This window comes from Apodemus sylvaticus, chromosome 20 (genome assembly GCF_947179515.1).
Source record: "Apodemus sylvaticus chromosome 20, mApoSyl1.1, whole genome shotgun sequence".
NCBI classification, from domain to species: domain Eukaryota; kingdom Metazoa; phylum Chordata; class Mammalia; order Rodentia; family Muridae; genus Apodemus; species Apodemus sylvaticus.
In genome coordinates, this window is record NC_067491.1 from 1,888,359 (window position 1) to 1,908,984 (window position 20,626).

The window sequence follows — 20,626 nt, forward strand, 5'->3', positions numbered from 1 at the left end:
CTGGGCGGCTTCCAGTCCTGCAGCCCAGGCGCTGCGCTGCCCTGCGGCCTCCACTGGGCTCCTGTTCCCAGTCCGCCTTCCATATCCCAGCTCTGAGCCCCGGGACACATGGATGGCACCCAGAGGTCCTATCTACTTCAGACACCCTGTCCCTTAACCATCCCAAGCCCCACTGACCTCAGGCACACTGGGCGGCTCTCCGGGGCACAGCCCAGAAAGGCCACAGCCTGCCGTTCCTAGGCCGGCTCTCCAAGCTCTGCTCCAGCCACAAACCCAGCCGAGGAGCCCCTTGAGGGTCCCGTGCCCCCCACTCATAGTTGACGTCAGGGTGGGCTTGGGAGGCTGTCTCAGGGTGAGGGCTGGCTGGCTCTGCGGTGGGCTTCTGGTCCGGACAGGAAAGTACCCGGTCCTCTACACCGTCTGGAACATTCCATAAGCCTGACCTCATGTCCACTTCACAGTCAGAAACACTCACAAGTCCCGCCCTCGGGTGTCAGTCCCACATAGGTACACGTAGGTCAGGATACGTGTGACTGGGACGCCTGAGTAGTGTCCGTGTCACAGGTACCGCGTGGCTGTCACAGCAGCTGTCACCTCTGTGACCACAGACACACGACACACGTACATACTGCACATGCGTGTGTGTGTGTGTGTGTGTGTGTGTACTGTACAGTGCTCCTAAAACACAAACTCAGCCCTGGTCTCTCAGTCTTGTTCCTTTTTATTTCCTCCAGAGCCCAAGGCTTTCCAGGCCCGTGTGTGGCACAGAGACCCTCAGACTGAGCGGTGCCACTCAGCCCCAAGGCAGGCATGCTCAGATCATGGTCTCCACAGAGCTGGGGTCTTCCAGGAATCGGCTGAGGCGTCTGGGATGCTGCCGGCTGGATGTGGAAACCTCCCCTCTTTCAGTCTCCTGCCGACTGTCCTCCTCCTCCTCCTCCTCTTTCCCTTGGTCTTTGGAGAAATATAGGAACACCTGACGGGGTGGACAAGGAAGGACAGAGAGGCATGGTGTGTGTGGGGGGTCAGCTCAGGGTCCCCAGGCCCCTCAGCTCTTCCCTTCAAGCCCTTTGATGGTGCCGGAAGTCACCTCCTCCAGAGTGGTCTGGTTCACGGAGAAGTCCTCCACACCGTGGGCCTTGCCCTGCGCAGCCAGCTCCCTGAACACTCGTGCCAGGGCGCATCCGGCCCCAGGCGGCAGCTGGAAGCGCAGCCGGCTGCCGTGTGCCTCCCGGAGCTCGGCACCAGGGAATGTGGTCTCGACGAAGGCTATCGCTGCTTCAGGCTGGTCCGGTGGGACCCTGAGAGTCAGTGTGTGGCCAGCCCCGAACCTGGAGTGCACAGGACCAGGGGTGCAGGCCATGGCCCCCATTGCTTCTAGAAATCTCGCTGCTCCCTACCTTCCACTAGACCTGTCCCTAGCCTGTCCTGTACACCTGGACCCGACCCAATTCCTTCTCACCCTGCCCTGCTTGCGAGCCACGCCCACGAGTCTAAGAGACCACGCCCACTCAGAGGACCTGGCACACTTTGTCCAAGGACCAACACGCCTCCCCTCCCCTGGACTCCATCCAAAAAGCTCCTCCGAACCCTTCCACCTTCCCAGGCTCCGCCCTTCAGAGGCACCGTATGGCCCCGCCCCTAGCTTCCAGCCCTAATCACACCCACGCCGCTCTTCTCTCCGCGCGGGTCCATCCTGCCCTGCTCACCTGCTTTTGAGATGCTGAGCGCTTCCCAGACAGCGGAACCGCCCGTTCACCATGATGGCCAGGCGCGTGCAGAGCGCTTCGCACTCCTCCATGCTGTGGGTGACAGTGTGAGCGCGGCTGCCTGCTCGGGGACCATGCTCCACCCTAGGGACCTCACCGGGGGTTCAGGATCACCTCATCCTGCGAGGTGGCCAGAGTGTGGCCCTGGGGCTCACCTGTGCGACGTGAGCACTACGGAGCGGCCCTCGCGCACCACGGACAGCAAGCTGTTCCAAAGAAATCGCCGCGCACTTGGGTCCATGCCTGTGGTGGGCTCGTCCTGCAAAGAAGATGTGCATGGACTCTGAGCTGGGTGGGACTGCAGTAACAGCCTCAAAGCCTGCCCACTGGGGCTCCGGCCTGTCTAAGCCAGAGCACACTTCAATCAGACTCGGTCTCTTTAGGTAAAGCCCAAAAGAAGCCAGGTTTTGCACAGGCATTCCCCCCCCCACACACACACACACACAGACTCGGCCTCCAACAGCTCAGACCCCAGTTCACCAAGGCTCGGCTCCAGCTGTCGCCTTCACGCACCAGAAAGACCACAGCTGGGTCACCAACCAGAGCCAGGGCTGTCGCCAGCTTCCGTTTGTTGCCTCCGCTGTAGGTACCGGCGGGTCGGTCTGCATAGCTAGGAAGACCCAGGCGCACCAGGCCAGAAAGCGCAGTCTGTGGAGCAGAGCCGGGTGAGTGTGGGCAGGGCCACATCGAGAGGGATGAGGCCTTGGTTAGCACAGGGACCGGGCATGTTCACCTGGGCAACCCGGGCCTCGGGCACCCCACGCAGGCGTGCAAACAGTTCCAGATGTTCCCGGCCAGTCAGCAGGTCGAAGATGGCGTCGGACTGGGGACAGTAGCCCATGCTGCGGTGCGCAGCAGACGGCTCCTGGGCCACGCTGGGGTGGGGGGCAGGAAGCTAAAGAGCTTACAGGCCACCCACGCAGGATTGCAGGGGTGTCTGGCGTCTCAGGGCATGGGAGCCGTGCACAGAGGGGCGGAGGTGCCAGGGACTAGGCTGGTGAAGGGCCGGGTCCACTCGAGGGACCCACGGGATAGGAACCAGGGTTCAGGGGACAAGGAACATCTTACTTGTGGCCTGCCAGCACTGCCTCGCCACTGCTGGGCAGCGTGTCCCCCGTCACCATGCGGAAGGTGGATGTCTTCCCTGCCCCATTGACACCCAGCAGCCCGAAACACTGCAAGGAACGTGCAAACCCTTCCTAGCCCCCCAGTGTTTCGAGATAGAAAGGTGACAGAGTGTGTGTGTGTGTGTGTGTGTGTGTGTGTGTGAGGAAGGGGCAGTAGTCTGCGAGAGGCAGAACCGTCTCATCTAACAGAGATGGCTTGGGGCCATCTTTGTTTTAGTTTTATTTGTGGTTTTGGAGACAGGATCTCATGTAACCCAGGCTGGCTTTGAACACCCTACGAAGCAAAAGATGACCCTGAACTCCTGACCCTCCTGCTTCAGCAGGCTCACAGCTGTTCACAGATGTTCTGACCTGTAGTAGACAGCTAGTGAACCAGAGCCGGCAAGAGTTTGCATATGTGCAGAGGCCTGAGAGGTTTTACCTGAGAAGGACCTGATATAGGTGTGTATAGACCAAGGGCTCGATGGTGAATGCTGTTAGTACATGATCAAAGATGGCCCCGGCCAAAGGGACATCTGACACCCCTGCTGATCACAGTTGGTGCTCAAAAAATGTGAACGCCGACCCCTGTAATGGGATCTAACGCCCTCATCTAGTCTGCCTGAAGAGAGCAAAGTGTGCTCACACATAAAATAAATACATCTTAATAAAAAACAGCCGGGCAGGGGTGGCGCACGCTGTAATCCCAGCACTTGGGAGGCAGAGGCAGGCGGATTTCTGAGTCCGAGGCCAGCCTGGTCTACAGAGTGAGTTCCAGGACAGCCAGGGCTACACAGAGAAACCCTGTCTCGAAAAAAATAAAATAAATAAATAAATAAATAAATAAATAAATAAATAAATAACCCTGTGTTTCTACATAACAATTTGTTTTTAAAATGTAAGCACATTGGGGCTGGAGAGATGGCTCAGCAGTTAAGAGCATTGACTGCTCTTCCAAAGGTCCTGAGTTCAAATCCCAGCAACCACATGGCGGTTCACAACTCATCCATAATGAGATCTGGCGCCCTCTTCTGGTGTGTCTGAGGGCAGCTACAGTGTGCTTACAAATAACAATAAATAAATCTTTAAAAAACATGTAAGCACACAGTAGGTGCCTAATGAGGGTCAATGTCTCAGTCAGGAGCTCAGAGCAAGGACACAGTTCAGTGACAGAGTGTCAGCCTAGAGTGCCCCAGGGCGGGGCTGGCGGTGTGGACTAGCTGTATAGCTTTGGGTAGGCACTTCTGAGACTCTGGGTTCTATTTCTAGTCCCACGAAAAATAAATGCGAATCCAAAAATTAGGTGACAGGAGGTTCTTAACGAAAGGCGATGGGTGCTTGGCGCCTGTGTACGCAGGGCAGCCCAGTGTGATCACGACAAGGGGCTCCAGAGAGGTGGGCAGAGAGGGACGAAGGAGTCAGACCACCACCGGGGAGCTTGCTGCCTCGCGGGACTCACTCAGCACCAGCTGCTCTGCAGGGACTCACCTCCCCTCGGGGGACCCCTAAGCACAGGCGGTCCACAGCTGGGCTCCGCTGCCCACGGTACACCTGCAGGGGCAGAGCTCGTTAGAAAGGACGGAGGACCCATGCCACCCCCCACTCACGGGGCACTTACTTGCCTTACCCTGTGCCTACCTTGGTCAAGTCCCTGAGGACCAGCACATCCCCCTGGGTGGCCCCCATGGTCACCCGCTCACGCTCCTGAGCCACATCCTCATCCTCCTCCCCCAGGGGCGGCGGCGGTCTCTGTTTTGGTCTGAGGATAGACAGGTGAGTGGACCCAGGGAAGGAATTTGGCCCCTGCTGCCCTCACCTGGTCCCCACTGACTGTGGCAGCAGGCGATGGCGGTGTTGGAGCAGGAGTGTGATGAGGAGGAACAGGGGTCCCTGAGCCACCATGGCCAGGAGGTTCTTGCCAATGACGTCCCAGCGTAGGGGTGACTGGAATTGCTTGTCTCCTGTGGGAACAGGAAGGACTGGGTCTTGCCCCCCTGTGCAGCTAACCCTAGACTCAAAAGAAGTGACCAAGAGGACTTGTACTGCTAGGGTAGAACTGACTTAGACTATAAGGTGTCACAAGCTCCTTTATGTATAGTCATAGTGATATGACCCTTTAGTTACATTTTCCTCACCTTTAATTTGACACAATTTTTGTGCCACCTAAAATTGTCCACTTAAAGGCAATGTGTCCCCATCCCATATAACTGAATTTGGAGGTGAGACTCTCAGTCATGCTGCTCATAGTCTTACCTAAACGCTCAAAGGCATCTGCCATGGCTTGGTTCCGCACCATGTCAATGAGCCCTCGGCCAAGGCAGAAGTGGGGGAAGATAAGAAACACTTGCTTCAGGATCCGGCTCACTTCTTGCAGGTTCTGTTCAGGGTTAGGCAGAACCTAGTAAGTCAGTGGCTAAACCCAACAGTACCCAATAACTCAGCCTCAGCACCAGCCCCAGCCCCAGCCCCAGCCCCAGCCCCAAGTTTTATGCAGAGGTATCACCTGATCTGAAAGCAGTTCCAGCACGAAGGTGGCCATGCTACTGTTGATGCCAATGAAGAGGTTGATACAGGTGAGCACCACATAGGCCGTGCTGGGCACGGAGAAGAAGAAGGAAGCTGGGTACATGAGTGGCGTGATAGACCAGCTGGGAGGAAAGGGTGACAGGTGCTACCAGTGAATTTACATACTGAATGTCCCCAAGGTCAGCCACACATCAAATTTATACCATGTGATGAGCTTTTAAGGCCACATTGGCTCAGCTAATTTATTTTTATTAATTTATTTTTATTTATGTGTGTAAATGTTTTGCTGCTTCTATGTACACACATCATGTGTGCCTGGTGCTTGCAGAGGTCAGGAGAGGGCATAGGTTCCTCTGAAACTGGAGTTACAGAAGGTTATGAACTGCTGTGTGTATGCTATAAACTGAATCTGGGTCCTCTAAAAGAGCAGCTAGTGTTTTTAGCCAGTGAGCCATCTCTCCAACCCCTGAATCACATCATTTTTGAGGTCCTTTTGGACCTTAGAGTCTTCTTCAGTTACTACAGATCCCTTTTTCCCCCCACACCTCAGAGGAGTAGACCCCAAGGGACGGGGAGGGGGTCTCACCCATACAGCAGTAGCAAGAGTAAGAGAGCAGGCAGGTTCTCTGGGGCCACGTAGGCTCTCTGTTGAAAGGCCAGGAAGATGAGCACCACTATGCACACTGCCACCAAGTAGTTACCCTGCGTCCAAGACAGAAGCCACCTCAGTAGTGCAGAGGGCCGGTGGCTGTGCCTCCCTCCCAGGCGCCCATCATCCCTACCAGGCAGAAAACCACACACACCATGTCCCACAGGAAGTTGCCAACCCAGTAGAGGGTTTGTGGCAGCCCGCTGACCAGCTGCAGATGCTTGGCTCTGGTGACGCGCTCCTCTATGAGGACCACAGTAAAGCTGGCTGGGACAAATGACATGGCAAAGACCACACAGATGGAGACAAGGACATCCACGGAGGAGGCGATCCTGTAGGTGAGAGGCCAGGGATGACTCAGAGTAGAATGGGTCACGGTGCTGAGGCCGCTGGGACTGATCCCCCAAAGGAGAGAAGGCAGGGCAGTTTGGGGGTATAGGTACGTGAGGTCTGGGTTTTTGGTGAAAGTGGGACAAGTTCCAGGGTATCTGGATGTTTCTCAACCTGAGAGTCTCTCTGTCTTTGTCTCTCTCTGTCTGTCTGTCAGTTTCTCTACTTCTGTCTCTCTCTCTCTCTCTCCTTTTCTTTGTTTGTTTGGGGTTTTTTTTGTTTTTATTTTTGTTTTTTGAGACAGGGCTTCTCTCTGTGTCCTGGCTGTCCTGGACCTCACCCTATAGACCAGAGTACTCTTTTCTTGAGACAGGGTGTCTATATATATAACCTAGAACTCTATGTATATAAACCAGGTTGACCTCAACACACAGAGCTCTACCTGCCTCTGCCTCTTGTGTGCTGGAATTTAAAGGTTTGTGCTACGTGCTGCCTGGCCTTTGCAGTGTTGGTCAGTATGACATTTTGTCACTAGCCGTAGGCACAAGAAAGGCTCCAATCCAGTCTTCACCGCCTGATCCACATGACCACTGATCCACATGACCACTGAACCACATGACCACTGAACCACATGACCACTGAGCCACATGACCACTGAACCACATGACCACTGAATCACATGACCACTGAACCACATGACCACTGAGCCACATGACCACATCTAGTAAATGGACGGACTCACAGCGTGGCTTCAGACAGCTGCTCCTTGGTCAGGTTCAAAGGATGGTTGAGCGTAGTGATGTTGTGGGCGTGGCGGACCAGGCCCGACGGTAGGAGGGCATGTAGGAGTCCATTGTTGGCTCGGTTCACAAAGGCGACCATGGCGTGCCAGCCCTTGTTGTTGAACCAGATCTGAGCAGAGCAAGGCCACGAGGTCCAGAGACGCGTGTGACCTTGGATCTCCTTGGCCACCCCCACCTGCCAGTCCCAGCTCCCACCTTGAGGCTGTTCCGGGCATCAAGGCCAAGGGCCCACTGGGTGAGGTTGTTCAGGATACGGTCTAGCACATTGCCAGATTGGGGGCTCAGCAGCACCCGCATCTCCGCCACTGCGCGGGCCACCTCATGCCCTGAGGGCAGGTCTGGATCTCGGCCTCCCAGGGAGAAGCCCCCATATCTGGGAAATGGTTTAGGGTGGAGAGAGGGAGAGTAAGGGGCTGGGGCATGGGCAGGTGGGCAGAGGGCATGGGGAAGGAAGAGACGTGTTCCCCAGAGCCCAGGTCCCTCCTCACCTGACCTCATCCACCCACTTCTTGGTCTTCAGGCTATGGGGGACACACAGGGGACAGAGTGATACAGTCAGAGGAGAAGGGAAGAGGGTCTGGGGACCCACCCGGCCTCCCCAGTGCTGGGCACACAGAGCCCGGTGCTCACCCTCGGCGCACCAGGCTGGGGTACGTCTTCACCAGAAAGTCAGACACGTTTCGGCCAGTGAGGTTCTGGACTACCTCCCCAAAGCCGGCCACAGCCTGGGGGGGTGGCGGACCCCCAGCTCCTGCCGGACAATCTGGCAGCAGGCGGCGGGCTCCGGGCTGGCTGCACTGGCAGGCTGGGGATGGAAACTCTGGCGTCCAGTTGCCGCGGGCCAGGACGCTGGCTACATCGGGAGGGACCTCGGGGACTGTGAAGTAGCAAGCCAGGGAGTGGGTACACTCGGATCCCCTGTGGAGTGGAGAAGGGCTGTGGGTGCTACGCAAGGGGCACAGGAGACTTGGGCCCCACAGTCCGATGAGACAGAGCCATGCTCACCAGAACCCAAGGGGCACAGAGGCAAGGGGCCATGGAGGGAAACTGAGGCAGACCATGATGTCACAAGGCAGAGATCCAGGGAGAGGGCAGAGAGAGCCAAAGAAGCCAAGGCAGTGCCAAGGATGTAAACGGCCCAGGAGGGCTGGCCGGCCTCACCTGGCAGCTTTGCCCTGCGCACTGGGGTCCGGCAGCCCAGCCTCTCCGAGCAGAGCCTCTAGCAGTTTCATCCGGTTGGGGTCCCCAGGGGCATCCTCACTGCAGGGTGACAGGCCAGCACGGTGACTGCGGCTGTCCTGTCACCCAGCCAAGGTCACCCGCTCACCGTGCCCAGCACCCACCTGAAGAAGGAGACCTGAGGGCCGTACATAGCGGGGCTGAGCTGCAGGGCTGGGTACTGACCAAAAGGAGGCACAATGAGGCTGAAGAACAGGGCCAGGCCCACGAAGAGGGCGGGCAGCACGATCTGGGGGAGGGGCAATTCTGTCAGCATCCACCTCCACACACTCTACCCCGCCCCGCCCCAACCGCCCTTGGCTGCCCAGCGCCCTCCACAAACAGCAGGAAATGGGTCGTCGAGGAAGGCAGTCACCGAGTGACAGCCAGCATGGACAGCGGACACCCCAGGACGGTCACCCAGCCTCCTCAGTGCTGGGCACAGTCACCTGTGCAAACAGGCCCCGGCGGCTGCGACGGGCAAGCAGGAAACGCTTGTGGAGCAGAGCCCGGAGCTGTTGGCAGGTAAGCGTCCAGCCTTGAACTTGGGCAGCGTTGGGCACAGAGTCCCGTGGGGTTTGGGGGTCCAGCATCAGCTTAGCTGTGGGGGATGGGAGGGTGAGCTCCGGCACCCTGGGGGCCACGAGGGGGTGTGAGGAGGGGGGACTCACCCAGCTCCCCATTCTCCAGAACTGATGCCTCTGGCCCTGTGGGGGGCTGCGGAGCCGACGTGCGCAGGTGCAGCTGCTGCCCGGAGTCGCTTCCTGTGGGACCGACAGGCTTCAGGGCTGGGGACAAGGCCTTGCTTCCAGGGAAAAGGAAGCCAGAGCCTCTGGAGCAAACGGAGGCTGGAATTCAAAGGGAAGGACTTGTTGCCAGTGTCCGGAGGAGCTTAGGGTTCAGCACCAAGGACAGACCCAGCCAAGGACGGGAAAAGCGTCCCAGGCCTGGTTCAACTGTGGACCAGGGTCGGTTTGAGGGACCACAGAGCTAAGCCACACCTTCTCTGTGTGCGTCCTCCACCACCTTTAGGAAGATCTGAAGAGAGAGAGCAAGAGACTTAGAGGAGGGAACTCACACACATCACTGGTTCCCCCAGACCTCCTCAAGAGACTTCCAAGCTGTCCACCTTCCCTAAGAGCCACCCTTCCTTCTCTGGAGTTACCATCCATAAACAGACTCCTATTCATCCTTCAAAACCCCAGTAGGTCTCACCTCCTCCAGGCTGGTGTCTGAGATCCCATAGCCGGTGAGCCCCAGGAGCTCCAGTTGCTGATCCAGCTCTCGGAAGAGCACGGCGAAGCTGCCATCCAGGGCTCCCGCGTAGGGCAGAGCGAGCACCAGCTCGTGGGGCAGTTCCTCCACCAGCTGTGCTCCCGGCACATGCTGCTGCACCAGCTCCAGGATCGGGGCTGTACTTGGGGTGATGGTGACAGCACTGGGAGCTGGGGCCTGGCGGCCCTTGTCCGAGCTTCCTTGTGTGAACGCTGTGTCTGTGGGCAGAGGTCTGGGCTAAGAGCTTCTGGGCCAGAGCACAGAAGCGCAGAGGTAAAGTCTGGGCTCTGTGGCTGTGAGTTGCGGCCCCGCCCTTCCCTCAGGGGTCTCCTGACCCAGGCTCACCTGCGGCCTCAAGTTTACTGTCTGACATCTTTTCCCATCCGGGGTCCTCACTGTCTCCCTTCAAAGAAAAACAATGGTGCATCTCAGCGGGGCAGAGCCGGGGTCGGGGCTCGGGGACCAGCTCTAGCCCTCACCTTCGTGTCATGGCTGACAAGGGCCTGAGAGCTCTTCACCAGCGTCAGGTAGTAACCACAGCCCAAGTGTCGGCGCAAGAAGAGCGGGGACCCACAGCAGCACAGAGAGCCTCTCGCCACCATAGCCACACGATCTCCCAAGAGCTCTGCCTCATCCAGGTGGTGAGTGGAGAGAATCAGCGTCCGACCTGGGCATAGGGACCCAAACCATGTGAGTTCCTGGGCCCACCAACCAGGTAAAGACCCAGGCAGCAGTGTCTCCCGGGAATTGCCTAACCCTACGCAGCAAACTCCTATGCATCCCTCAAAACCCCACCCCAGCATAGTTAGAAAGCTCTTTACAGTTAGAAACCTTTTTGTGGTCCCTCAAGCAGAAACCGAGGGGACCTCAGGCCATTCATTCCCTCTTCCAAATCTTACCTTCTCTGTACTTAAGTAGCAATTCCCAAATGCCACGGCGGGAAGCGGGGTCCACGCCAGCTGTGGGCTCGTCCATGATAACCACGCGAGAGCCGCCCACGAAGGCAATGGCCACAGAAAGTTTGCGCTGCATTCCACCTGGTGGGTGAGAACAGTGGGTTGGTGAGGTGCTGCTTGTATTCAAATGCAGAATTCTGTGTCCCGTGGTCTGGCTGCCCCCGGAGGAGCAGACGCTTGCGCGCTTGCGCACAACAGCTTCGGAGGTTTAAACCTCGCCCCCCACCCCAGTTATCTGAGATAAAGATGCCCACAGGCTGCAGCGGAGCCGAGCAGAAGAAAGGGAGGCGGGGCTTCCGGCCCTGGGCTTGGAGTCAGGGGGCGAGCTCCGAGCTCCATTACGGCAGAGAAGCAGAGAAAACAGCACTGAGGGCTGACGTCCGCCCAGCTCCAGAGCTTTGACGCTCGCTATAGAGGTTTGCGCCTTTAAAAATTGTTTTTTTGAACTTGGTTTTTCGAGACAGGGTTTCTCTGTATCGCCCTGGCTGTCCTGGAACTCACTCTGTAGACCAGGCTGGCCTCGAACTCAGAAATCCGCCTGCCTCTGCCTCCCAGAGAGCTGGGATTACAGGCGTGCGCCACCACTGCCTGGCTAGATTTGTGCCTCTTATTTGGGAACAAAAATGATCTAAAGTGGGGTAGAAACACCCAAATAGTATTCACAGCAACAGGAGAGACGGTACTAATGTGACCTACCTGGCGGTGTGCAGGGCAGCCCCCTTCCCCACCTGAGCGTCATCCCCTGATGCCCCACACCCCTCCCTCCCCACCACGGAGAGGCTCTGCTCACCGGAGAGGTGACGCGTCTGCGTGCCCCGCTTGGGGATGAGCCCCACATCCCGGATCAGATGCTCCTGCTCGGGGCCCATGGCGGCTGCGCTCACGCCTTTCAAACGACCGTAGAACCAAATGTGCTCTTCCACCGTCAGCCTGTGGCCAGGGGTGATGGACAGAGACTCCCTCGGTGTGTGTGTCTCGGAGGATGCCAGCCCCCTTCCCACCGCCTCCATCCAAGCCCACCAGAACTCACAGGTCAAACAGCACATTGTACTGCGGGCAGATGCCCAGGTGAGGCCGGATGGCGGCCATGTTGGTTTGCACATCGTGGCCCAGGATGGAGGCCGAGCCGCTGCTGGGTGGGAAGAGACCGCTCAAGATGGACCTGCGGGTTCACGGGTCTGAGAAGTGGCCCCTGCAAAGGAGAGCCACCTGCGCTTTCGGGGACCTGCTGTAGGCTCAGGCTGTATGCTGTAAGCTTCTCCTGTCTCCCAGGAACTCCATCGTGTCAGCCTACTGTGTGTCTAGACCCCGTTCCTACTTCCACAGCACACCTGGGAATCCCCCAGCCCCAGCGCCCAGGGAACCGATGGGGAAACCGAGGCCTGGGAAAGACAGCATAGTGGGTGGCGGCTCACAGTGTGGTTGTCTTGCCAGCCCCGTTGTGACCCAAAAAGGCAGTGATGTGGCCTTCATAGAAGTCAAGGTTGAGCCCTCGCAGGGCTGGCTGCGGACAGCCACGAAAATGCTTCTTCAGGCCTCTAATGGAGACGCCGGGAACCAGGCCAGGGGGTGGCTCTTCTACCAGAACTGTGGAGGGGAAGCAGGGTCGGCTGTGGGCCAGGGGGTCCCTCAGAGCGGGTCAGTAGAATTCAGATCCTCTAAGAGTTAAGGGAGGCGGGCATGGTGGTTAGATCTGTCAGCTCCAGCTACTCTGGAGGCTGAGGGAGGCTCAGCCTGGACAACTTTCATGAGACCCATTCTCTAAATAAGACGTTTAGGGTGGGCCGGGCGGCGGTGGCACATGGCTTTAATCCCAGCACTTGGGAAGCAGAGGCAGGCACATTTCTGAGTTCGAGGCCAGCTTGGTCTACAGAGTGAGTTCCAGGACAGCCAGGGCTACACAGAGAAACCCCGTCTCGAAAAACCAAATATATAAATAAATAAATATAAATACATAAATAAATATAAAAATAAAAAAGTTTAGGGTGTGGGTGTGGCTCAGTGGTAGAGTCTCTGTGTATTCTCCCCAGGAAGGCACTGCGGCATGACTCAGGCTGGGAAGGCCCTAATGCTTAGCTTTGCAGGCAGGAGGCTTCATGGGGGATCCCTAGGGGATGTGACCAGAGCCTGGGGACCTGGAGTGCCCAGGGGATTGAGTTGCCTTGCTGGACCTGTTTCTCCAGGGAAGACAAGTGAGTCAAAACCATCAAGAGTTACTAAGAGTCATGGGACCTCACCTTTGGGATCTTGTGGAGCAGGGGCCGAGACAGAACTCTTGGGAGGTCCAGGTCCACACCAGTAGCTCCTCCGAAAAGGGAAATTCCATGGTTCAGGGATTCCATACTGGCCTGGCGGAAGTGACACTCGGTTACACTTGTAATATCCATGGGGCTACATGCTCCGCATCGGGGTGTCCAGGAAGAGTGGCCGAGAAGCCCAGCCTTCTCCCTGGGTTCGGTCTCTGCCACTCAGAAACAGCCTGGCTAGGAAGTAACTTCCAGGATCCCAGCATCCCAGAGACACACCCTAAGATATGATCTCTAGTGTCGGGCCAGGGACGGGCACTGCGGCAGGAAGCTCGGTCTATCCTGGGGCGGTATTCTAATGCAGGCTGTTCCCAGACACCAAGCAGCAGGAGGTGATGTCTATGCACCTTAGCTACAAGGTCCAGCCTTCTCATCAAGACAGGCCTCTGGGAACACAGTACCCCACAGTCCCAATCCAAAACATCTCTCCTTATGCCCGGGAATACTCCATCTTGGCCTCCAGCGTGCAGGTGTGTTCTCCACGCAAGCCCTCCACTGTGGCCTACCTGGGCACACAGCCTCTAGGTACCAGAGGACAAGGCCGTAGACGACGGCGTCTAGCAACAGGAAGGCAGACACCTGCGCCAGGCTGAAGACACCCTCCGCGGGGCCTGTGCCCAAATTGTGCCACTGAGCCCCGTCTCCCTGCTCCTCCAGCAGCGCCAGGCTCTCACAGCCAAAGCCGAAGGCTACAGGGGACAGCAGACTCTGCAAGGAAGAAAAAGATGGATCGGGGTTGGCAACGCTCCGGGAGTGTCTACCCCCTTTCCACGGATAGGAATGCCCCTTACCGCGCCTAAGAGTCCGCCCCGGGGCAGCCGCTCGCGCCAGGCGACGCACAGCACATAGGGCAGATAGAGTGCGAAGTAGGCGAGGCCCCCGCAGGCTGCCGCCAGGTTGGCCCGCGAGAAGAAGGCGCTGAGCAGAAAACTCTGAGCGACGGTGGCCACCGCGAAGGCCGCCAAGAAAAGGAAGACTACAAGCGGGTGGCTGTAAGGGAGGATGTTCCCTAGCTGGGAGAGGCACAGACTTTCAGGATTCCGTTCCAAGCTGGGGGCCGGCGCGTGCCCCACGCTTCACTCCAGCGGGGGGCCCTCGAGGATCCCTCACCTTCAGCACTAAAACCAGCAACGCGGAGCTGACCAGGAAGGGCCCCAGGCAGCTGAGGGACCAGCCAAGCCAGAGCACGGCGCGGCTCAGCCCCATCGCGCGCATGGTTTCCCGCAGCCGCGTCTCCTTCTCGCGCACCACCGCCTTCACGGTGAGCGCCACCGAATAGATCCAGGCCAGAGTCAGAAACAGAGGCAGAGACCGGCTCAGCACCCGCAGGAACCTAGGGGGTGGGGTTATGCAGTGCTGGTGGGGGGGCGCCCTGCATACGGTGCACACACACATGCGGCACAAATGTCCACGGGGTACCCAGGTTCAGCAGCGGCCTCGGAGCACCGATCCAGTCTAAGGGTCCCAGATCCCAGCACAGACACTTTGTTTCTTTATAGGGAGACCCTGAGCCCCCTATCGGTTCCATGCAGGGTCCCTCCAAACCACGGAGCCCAGAGAGTTTGTGGGGCGCTCTCACACATCATCCACGTAGCAGGGGTGTGGCATCTGCTGCAGATAGAAGCCCACGCGGGAATCCCCGCCACTGAGCACGCGCACAGCGGCCTGCTCCAGCAGGTCCTGCAGGTACACGAAGCCGCCCCACACATACCGAAGGTCCATGAGAGGATCTGCTGATGGGCCTGGGTCCCAGAACCTGGGAAATGCCAGGTTCAGCAGGTAAGCCACATGGTGGTGAAGAAGTTGAGGGACCATATCCATCCCACCCCCCACCCCCCTCTTCCAGATTCGAGAATGCACCAGCCAGCTCCCCCATCCCTGCCCTTGCAAAGTCCCATGTTGTACTAGGTCGGCCTTTCTTTGCTCTTGGCTAACCCCCCTCTCACCTTATCCCAGACCCTTGGTCACACCCCCATTTATCACCTCCAACAGCCACGGACTTGACCACACCCACCACACCCTAGGTCCCCCCACTGAAGCTTTCCCCTCACTTGTCCCTGATCTTATTGGTCCTCGTGACATCATCAATATCCATTCGAATCTTGAGTCGCAGGTGGGCAGGACCCAGGGCTGGAGACGACAGTTCGGATGGCTCTGGGCTCAGGAAGACGACGCCAGCCCAGAGGCGGCGCTCGCCTAGCAACTCCATGGCACGGGACACCAGAGCGTCCTCCGAGGGCACAGCCTCCAGCTTGTCCAGGGACACACACTGTAGGGGACATGAATCCCAGGTTCTGCGGTGTCACTGAACCCCCAGCCCCTCCTCCCTTGGGTTCCCCTTGGGTGGCCATGGCCAGGAGGCTCCCTCTTGAGACTTAAACAAAGCCCAGATGTCTCTTTGCTCCGTCCTCCAGGACAGGGTCATTGCAGAGAAAAGCTCATTCCACCTTCTGTGACCCCTGTGACCTTCTGTGACCTTCTGTGACCCCTGACCTCCATGATTTGGCCCAGTACTCTTGCCAGGCGCCCCATGTCTGCGTGGGCCTCCTGCCAGCTGTAGCCACCCCTCTTAGGATCCAGAAAGTCTCTGATGGCCTCCAGCTGCTTCTGGGCTCTGGGCGTCTGCTGCCTCTGCCCTGTGCCCCCCACGTCCAGCAGTCTCTGAGGAAGGAGAAAAAGGACAAGTGTGAAGGGATCTCCATCCTCCGCCCACCCTGGTCTAGTACCGCAGCCCGGAAGAGGCCTGCTCCCACCCAGGCCCACCAGAAGCACGGCCACGTTTGTACTGTCATTCATGAAGTTGAAGATCTGGGGTCCCAGCACCCCCCAGAGTTCGTGTAGGTCCCTCAACAGAGCCAGTTCTTCGAAGGTGTGGTTCACCTGCAAGGGGGTGGGGGTAGGGCGGGGAGATGAGCCCGGTTCCCGTCCACACATCTGCCCTGCCCCTGGCCCCTGCGCCTCGGCCCCTGTCTCTTCATCATCATCCAGCCTCACTGTGCAGCCCTGGCTGACCTGGAACTCAGAGAGATCTGCCTGCCTCTTCCCCCAAATCCTGGTACTGAGGGTGTGCGCCGACACAGCCGGGAGTTTTATTATTCTGAGACAGCATCTCGCCCTACAACTTAGGCTGGAGTTCCGCACGCTCTGCCTCAACTTCCTTCTGAGCCCTGGGACTATAAGCCGGTGTGGTCAGGCTCTAAGAGAGAACCATCCCTTGGAGTTGTTTTTCCTTTAAAAACAAATTAGGGTGCCAGGCAGGCGTGGTAGCAGAGGCCTTTAATTCCAGTACTCAGGAGGCGGAGGCAGGTAGAGCTCTGTGAGTTCAAGGCCAGCCTGGTCTATAAAGCAGGTCCAGTACATACAGGGCTACACAGAGAAACCTAAAATTATATATATACTTAAACTTATATATGCCCATAGCCCTGTGCATTTTGTGCATTTCAGGTGACCATCGAGTTCTGCCCCAAAGCTCCTAACTGAGGGATTGATTTTAGGCAAGGGCTCTACCCCTGAATTACACCCCTAGCCCCAAGCTCCTAACTAGGGGGATCTTACATGGGGTGTGAAGATGGGAGGGTCAGAGGCTTGGGAGGGTGGGCAGATGTTCTACAACCCCTGCCCCTATCTGGGGAGTCCATGCAGGCTTTCCACCCTGACCATGCCCTCAGTCCCTCACTGAGGGAGCCTAGGCAGGGCTTCTACTCCTGGACAACCCCCAGCTTCCGCCCCATCCCTGCCCCCCCCCACCTGAGTCCCATTCACTGTCACTGGCTACCTGACTACGGGTGCTGTGTAGACCGCTGTCCCTTCTTTGGCTCCTGTGTCTCACCTGAGCCATGACCTTCCGAGTGAAGGTTGTGTCCGGTGCAAAGAGAATTTTCCCGAGGACCAATGGCTTCAGGCGCTTCCAGAGCAGCCGGGACACAGGGTGGTCATCCAGTGTCCCCACGAACTCGGAGCAGGCAGGGCCTGGTGTGGGGAGGATAGCAGGGGTCCCAGGATAGCATGCATATGTCCACTCTCCACCGGCCCCACGGGAACCCAGCGCAGCCCTAGGGACTCACTGAGACTGCTGTCGGGCAGGGCCGGTGCCAGCTCTGGGCCCATGAACTCGTTCAGCTGGCTGGCTTCGTACCAGTTGAGGGACAGCCCCCCTGGGCTGCTGGACCCCTTGGTACTGCAGAGGGCCTCCGAAACCAGCTCCAGAGAACCAGCCGACCCCCGGGGCCTCCGCAGCAAAGCTTGGAGCTCCGTCAGGCTGGGCAGTGTCAGGAGCTGCAGAAGAGCCACCGGGCTGCTGGACGCCTCCTGCAGGCCATCTGACCACCGGTTTTGGTTTTTGGCTTTTGTTTTGCTTTGTGTTTGTGTTTTTTGTACATTTGGTTGGTTTGGTTTGGTTTTTCGAGACAGGGTTTCTCTGTGTAGCCCTGGCTGTCCTGGAACTCACTCTGTAGACCAGGCTGGCCTTGAACTCAGAAATCCACCTGCCTCTGCCTCCCAAGTGCTGGGATTAAAGGCATGAACCGCCAAGGAGGACCTGCCTCGACCTCCGACCTCCGACCTCCGGAGTGACAGCAGCGTGTCGTCTCTCCTGGCCATTAGGGGTTAGGGGTGGAGTCCAGGGTTTCATGCATGCTGGGCAAATGCTCTACCTGCTGACCTCCACCCCCAGGCCGTGTATTTGTTTGCAGGAGATATTATCTCATTCTATAGCCCAGGCTAGCCTCAAATTTGCAATTCTCCCACCTAGTGTCTGGAGCACACTGCTTGGTGGGAAGGACATGCCACCACACATAGCTTTTTCTCACTTGGAGCCTGGACCTGGCCAGGGACCGGTCAGGAGCACCTGTTCCGTCCCCTTCCCTTCCCTGTCTGCAGATTTTTCCCCGGCCAGGACAGAGGCTGACTGGGCCCGCTCACCTCCTGGGCAAGACCCCTCGCAGCATCCGAGAACGTTCTCACGGACTCCTGGGCTTGGCCCAGCACAGGCTCCAGGGCCACCTGTGAGGATGACAGTGAGGATGGCGGAGACCTGGGGACTGCTCACTAGCCCCTGGCCAGAAATGACCTTGGACCCACGGTTCTCCCACAGAGCCAGAATGGAGGTGATCATTCCCCCCACTGAGCCCCACCGAGCTCCTGTCACCTGACTTTACAAATGAGGAATGAGGGTTGGGTTGAAAGGGACAAGGACTCATTCCAGGCCAACAGGGGTGGTCCGCGCCAGTCCCTCCTCACCCGGTGCAGGACCTTCTCCAGGAGCTCAGTCACTGACCCTTGACTGGTCGGTTGGTTACTCTCCTGTAGCCGTGCTGAGGGAAGGGCACGGCGGGCAAAGCTCAGCTTGCAGCGCCTTCTCCCCCACCCCCTGCCCTAATTACAGCCCCACGAGGGCTCCGTGTTCCGGTCTCTACCTCTGCCTCCCACCGCCTTGAGCACGGGGATAAGTTTCCTCAGAGCATCCAGCATGTCCTGGGTGCTTCGGCCCCCCAGCACCGTGCGGGCGTCAGCAAGGAGCCTCGAGACCCTGGGGCGCAGAGAGGGGATGGGAGGGAGGCGGGGTCTCAAGAGTCCCGGACCCCACTCGCCAGCCAGCCCCTACCCACCAAGTTCACTCACAAGGAATCCTTAAAGTTGCTAAGGACCCCGGGCTCCTCACCGGGCGTCGGGTGTTGGAAGCAGGAGTTGTTCACGTTGCAGACAAGGCCCTGCAGCCAGGGCACTGTGCCCGCTGATGGTAATGGCTTGTTTGGAAAGTGGCCTGGGGCGGGGAGACAGCGGCTCAGAGTCGCCCTCACTTCCATTATCAGCTCGTTAAATGATATGGCCTCCCGCCACACCCAGCTCAGACCCAGCAGCAGGCAGGGCTGGAGAGGCTTGTCCCTGTACCCCGCCCCCCAGTGGCTCTCACATTCGTGGTGTTCTAGTGGGGGGTGGGAGTGACGGACGGCAACTAAGATGAAGAAGAGGAAGAGGGGCCACAGTAACTCCACTAGAAGTTGGATCTGGGGAGAGAACGTGCAGGAGACCTTGCAGGACCGTGATGGACACTTGGCATCGCCCCGACCTGCATACCCAGGACGTTACCGGTTGTCTCCGTCGATATGTGTAATTTTTCCACAGTAGGAGCATCAGCTGCGTCCGCAAGGCCATGGTGACTCTGGGCCGGAGACAGAGCAGGGAGGACAGGACAAAGAACGGGTGAACTGTGTGGCTCCGGGCAAAAGTCTGCCGGCCTCTGATCTCCTTCCACAGGTCGGCCTGAGCCGCAGGAACTCTCCCCGCATAGAGAGCCCGGCAAACGTCAGGCTCCGTGGAAAGAAATTCGCTAGAGAAGTGACCAATGGGAACCCGGCGCGCAGCCGTCTTCGTAGCTGATTGGCTGGAAGGGCTGAGGGCCGGGCTCTGGAAGACCCCGATCGTTCTCCGAGGGCTGAGCGTGGGCTCCAGGCTCCTCCGTCAGCCTCGTCCCGGACCCGGGGTCTCGGTTCCGCTCGCCCCAGGTGATCCCCGCGGAGCCCCGCAGCCTCCTGTGCGGACCGCGCCTCATCTCCAGCCGGCCCTCCATTGTTAAGAGATGGAAACTGAGGCTCAAAAAGGGGCAAAGTCACGCTTGCTTCCAAGGAAGCCAGAGGCGAGCGAGAGCCGGCCCTCCTCGGGGTCAGAGGATGGGGCAGGAGACCACCGGCTAGGAGGAGTCAGGACAGGCTCCTTAGCACGCCATTCCTGATTCCGTCATTTTATTCCCCCTCGCCCAGAACTGTTCGCCCGTGGCCTGCTTCATGATACAGACAGGGAAACTGAGGCTGACAGAGGGAAATTGCTCAAGTTTAACCATCTACATGGAAATTGGAAATCGGCGGCTTCCACTCGGGGACATTTTATTCATAAAGTGACATTTGAGATCGGGGGCGGCGGGGAGGGGGACAGGCCTCATTTGGAAAGCGGGGCGCTGAAGGTGTAGGTTGGCAGAGGTCCCTCGAGGTGACCAGATGACCGCGGTGAGGATCAGTGATCCATTTTCCCCCACACTCGCCGGAAGGATAAGGAAGGCGAGGGAGAGTAGGGAGCTCACCTGGAACCCCCAGATTATCAGGGAACGTGGCCCCGCCCACCCTCACCCCACAGCATCCCCAATTCTCCAGGCTCCACCTTCCACCCTCTCAGGGATTTTCTCACCGTTCCGAGGACCCCAAACTCCATCCACTTTCGCTTCTCGCGGCCTCGGCGGGGGAGCGCGGCCCCTTTAAGAGGAGCCCCGCTCAACCACGGACGACGCCCTTCGCAACCGGGTGCCCTAAGCAGCACCCGGCCCCGCCCCCGAACGCTACTATTGGATAATACACCTGCTACTCGGGCGACATTGGAGGAGGCGGGACTACAGCGCAGCACTCCGAGCCGGGTTTCTTAAAGGGACCGCAGGATTCTTGCTGCATCAGTTTGGCTTCAGAAACAGGGGGACACCGAGTTACACACACACACACACACACACACACACACACACACACACACACACACACACACCCGTGAGTTCGCATCTCGAAATGGCAGCTCCCCCCCGCCAGACATTCCTGTCTCCTCTCCCCAAGGTCTTCTTAAAAATACTTTTTTGGGGGGGGGGCTAGAAAAGGGGAAATCATTTGAAATGTAAATAAATTATATCGAATAAAAAAATTTAAAAAAAATAC

The 20,626-nt window shown here is 58.2% G+C and overlaps 1 protein-coding gene across 6 annotated transcripts; it reads right to left on the bottom strand.

Annotated features, from left to right (window-relative positions):
• Window positions 1-703: 703 nt before the first annotated feature.
• Window positions 704-20,225, bottom strand: Abca7 (ATP binding cassette subfamily A member 7). Of its 6 annotated transcripts, none has more exons than XM_052164888.1 (47): window positions 20,118-20,225; window positions 19,026-19,098; window positions 18,850-18,943; window positions 18,558-18,699; window positions 18,353-18,465; window positions 18,177-18,250; window positions 17,859-17,939; window positions 17,003-17,213; window positions 16,768-16,907; window positions 15,702-15,818; window positions 15,432-15,599; window positions 14,990-15,207; window positions 14,518-14,694; window positions 14,049-14,271; window positions 13,730-13,951; window positions 13,445-13,646; window positions 12,870-12,980; window positions 12,048-12,219; window positions 11,663-11,794; window positions 11,423-11,562; window positions 10,576-10,713; window positions 10,156-10,343; window positions 10,022-10,079; window positions 9,617-9,894; window positions 9,403-9,439; window positions 9,073-9,165; window positions 8,851-9,002; window positions 8,527-8,651; window positions 8,345-8,443; window positions 7,814-8,101; window positions 7,672-7,704; window positions 7,379-7,556; window positions 7,123-7,292; window positions 6,205-6,382; window positions 5,988-6,103; window positions 5,379-5,523; window positions 5,129-5,252; window positions 4,707-4,836; window positions 4,514-4,634; window positions 4,364-4,426; window positions 2,838-2,944; window positions 2,503-2,644; window positions 2,283-2,417; window positions 1,925-2,028; window positions 1,710-1,802; window positions 1,091-1,331; window positions 704-976 (listed from the first exon to the last, which is right to left on the bottom strand). In XM_052164888.1, exons 2-47 carry the CDS (start codon window positions 19,089-19,091, stop codon window positions 815-817), a joined length of 6,501 nt encoding a protein of 2,166 aa, XP_052020848.1. In that variant the 5' UTR covers window positions 19,092-19,098; window positions 20,118-20,225; the 3' UTR covers window positions 704-814. The 6 variants fall into 6 exon arrangements, 5 of the variants coding, with proteins under 5 accessions (XP_052020848.1, XP_052020846.1, XP_052020847.1 ...); XM_052164886.1 differs by having other exon boundaries at window positions 9,073-9,249; XM_052164887.1 differs by having other exon boundaries at window positions 9,073-9,249; window positions 19,026-19,500.
• Between the last annotated feature and the right edge of the window lie 401 nt (window positions 20,226-20,626).

Bases quoted from the DNA above. Each gene is read 5' to 3' on its own strand.
- Abca7 (XM_052164886.1), bottom strand. From the start codon at position 19,091: ATGGCCTTGCGGACGCAGCTGATGCTCCTACTGTGGAAAAATTACACA. The intron at 13,952-14,048 runs GTGAGGGATCCT...TGCCTCTCCCAG, and splicing joins TGCTGGTTTTAGTGCTGAAG to CTAGGGAACATCCTCCCTTA. The intron at 9,440-9,616 runs GTGAGACCTACT...CTCTCTCTTCAG, and splicing joins CAGACACCAGCCTGGAGGAG to ATCTTCCTAAAGGTGGTGGA.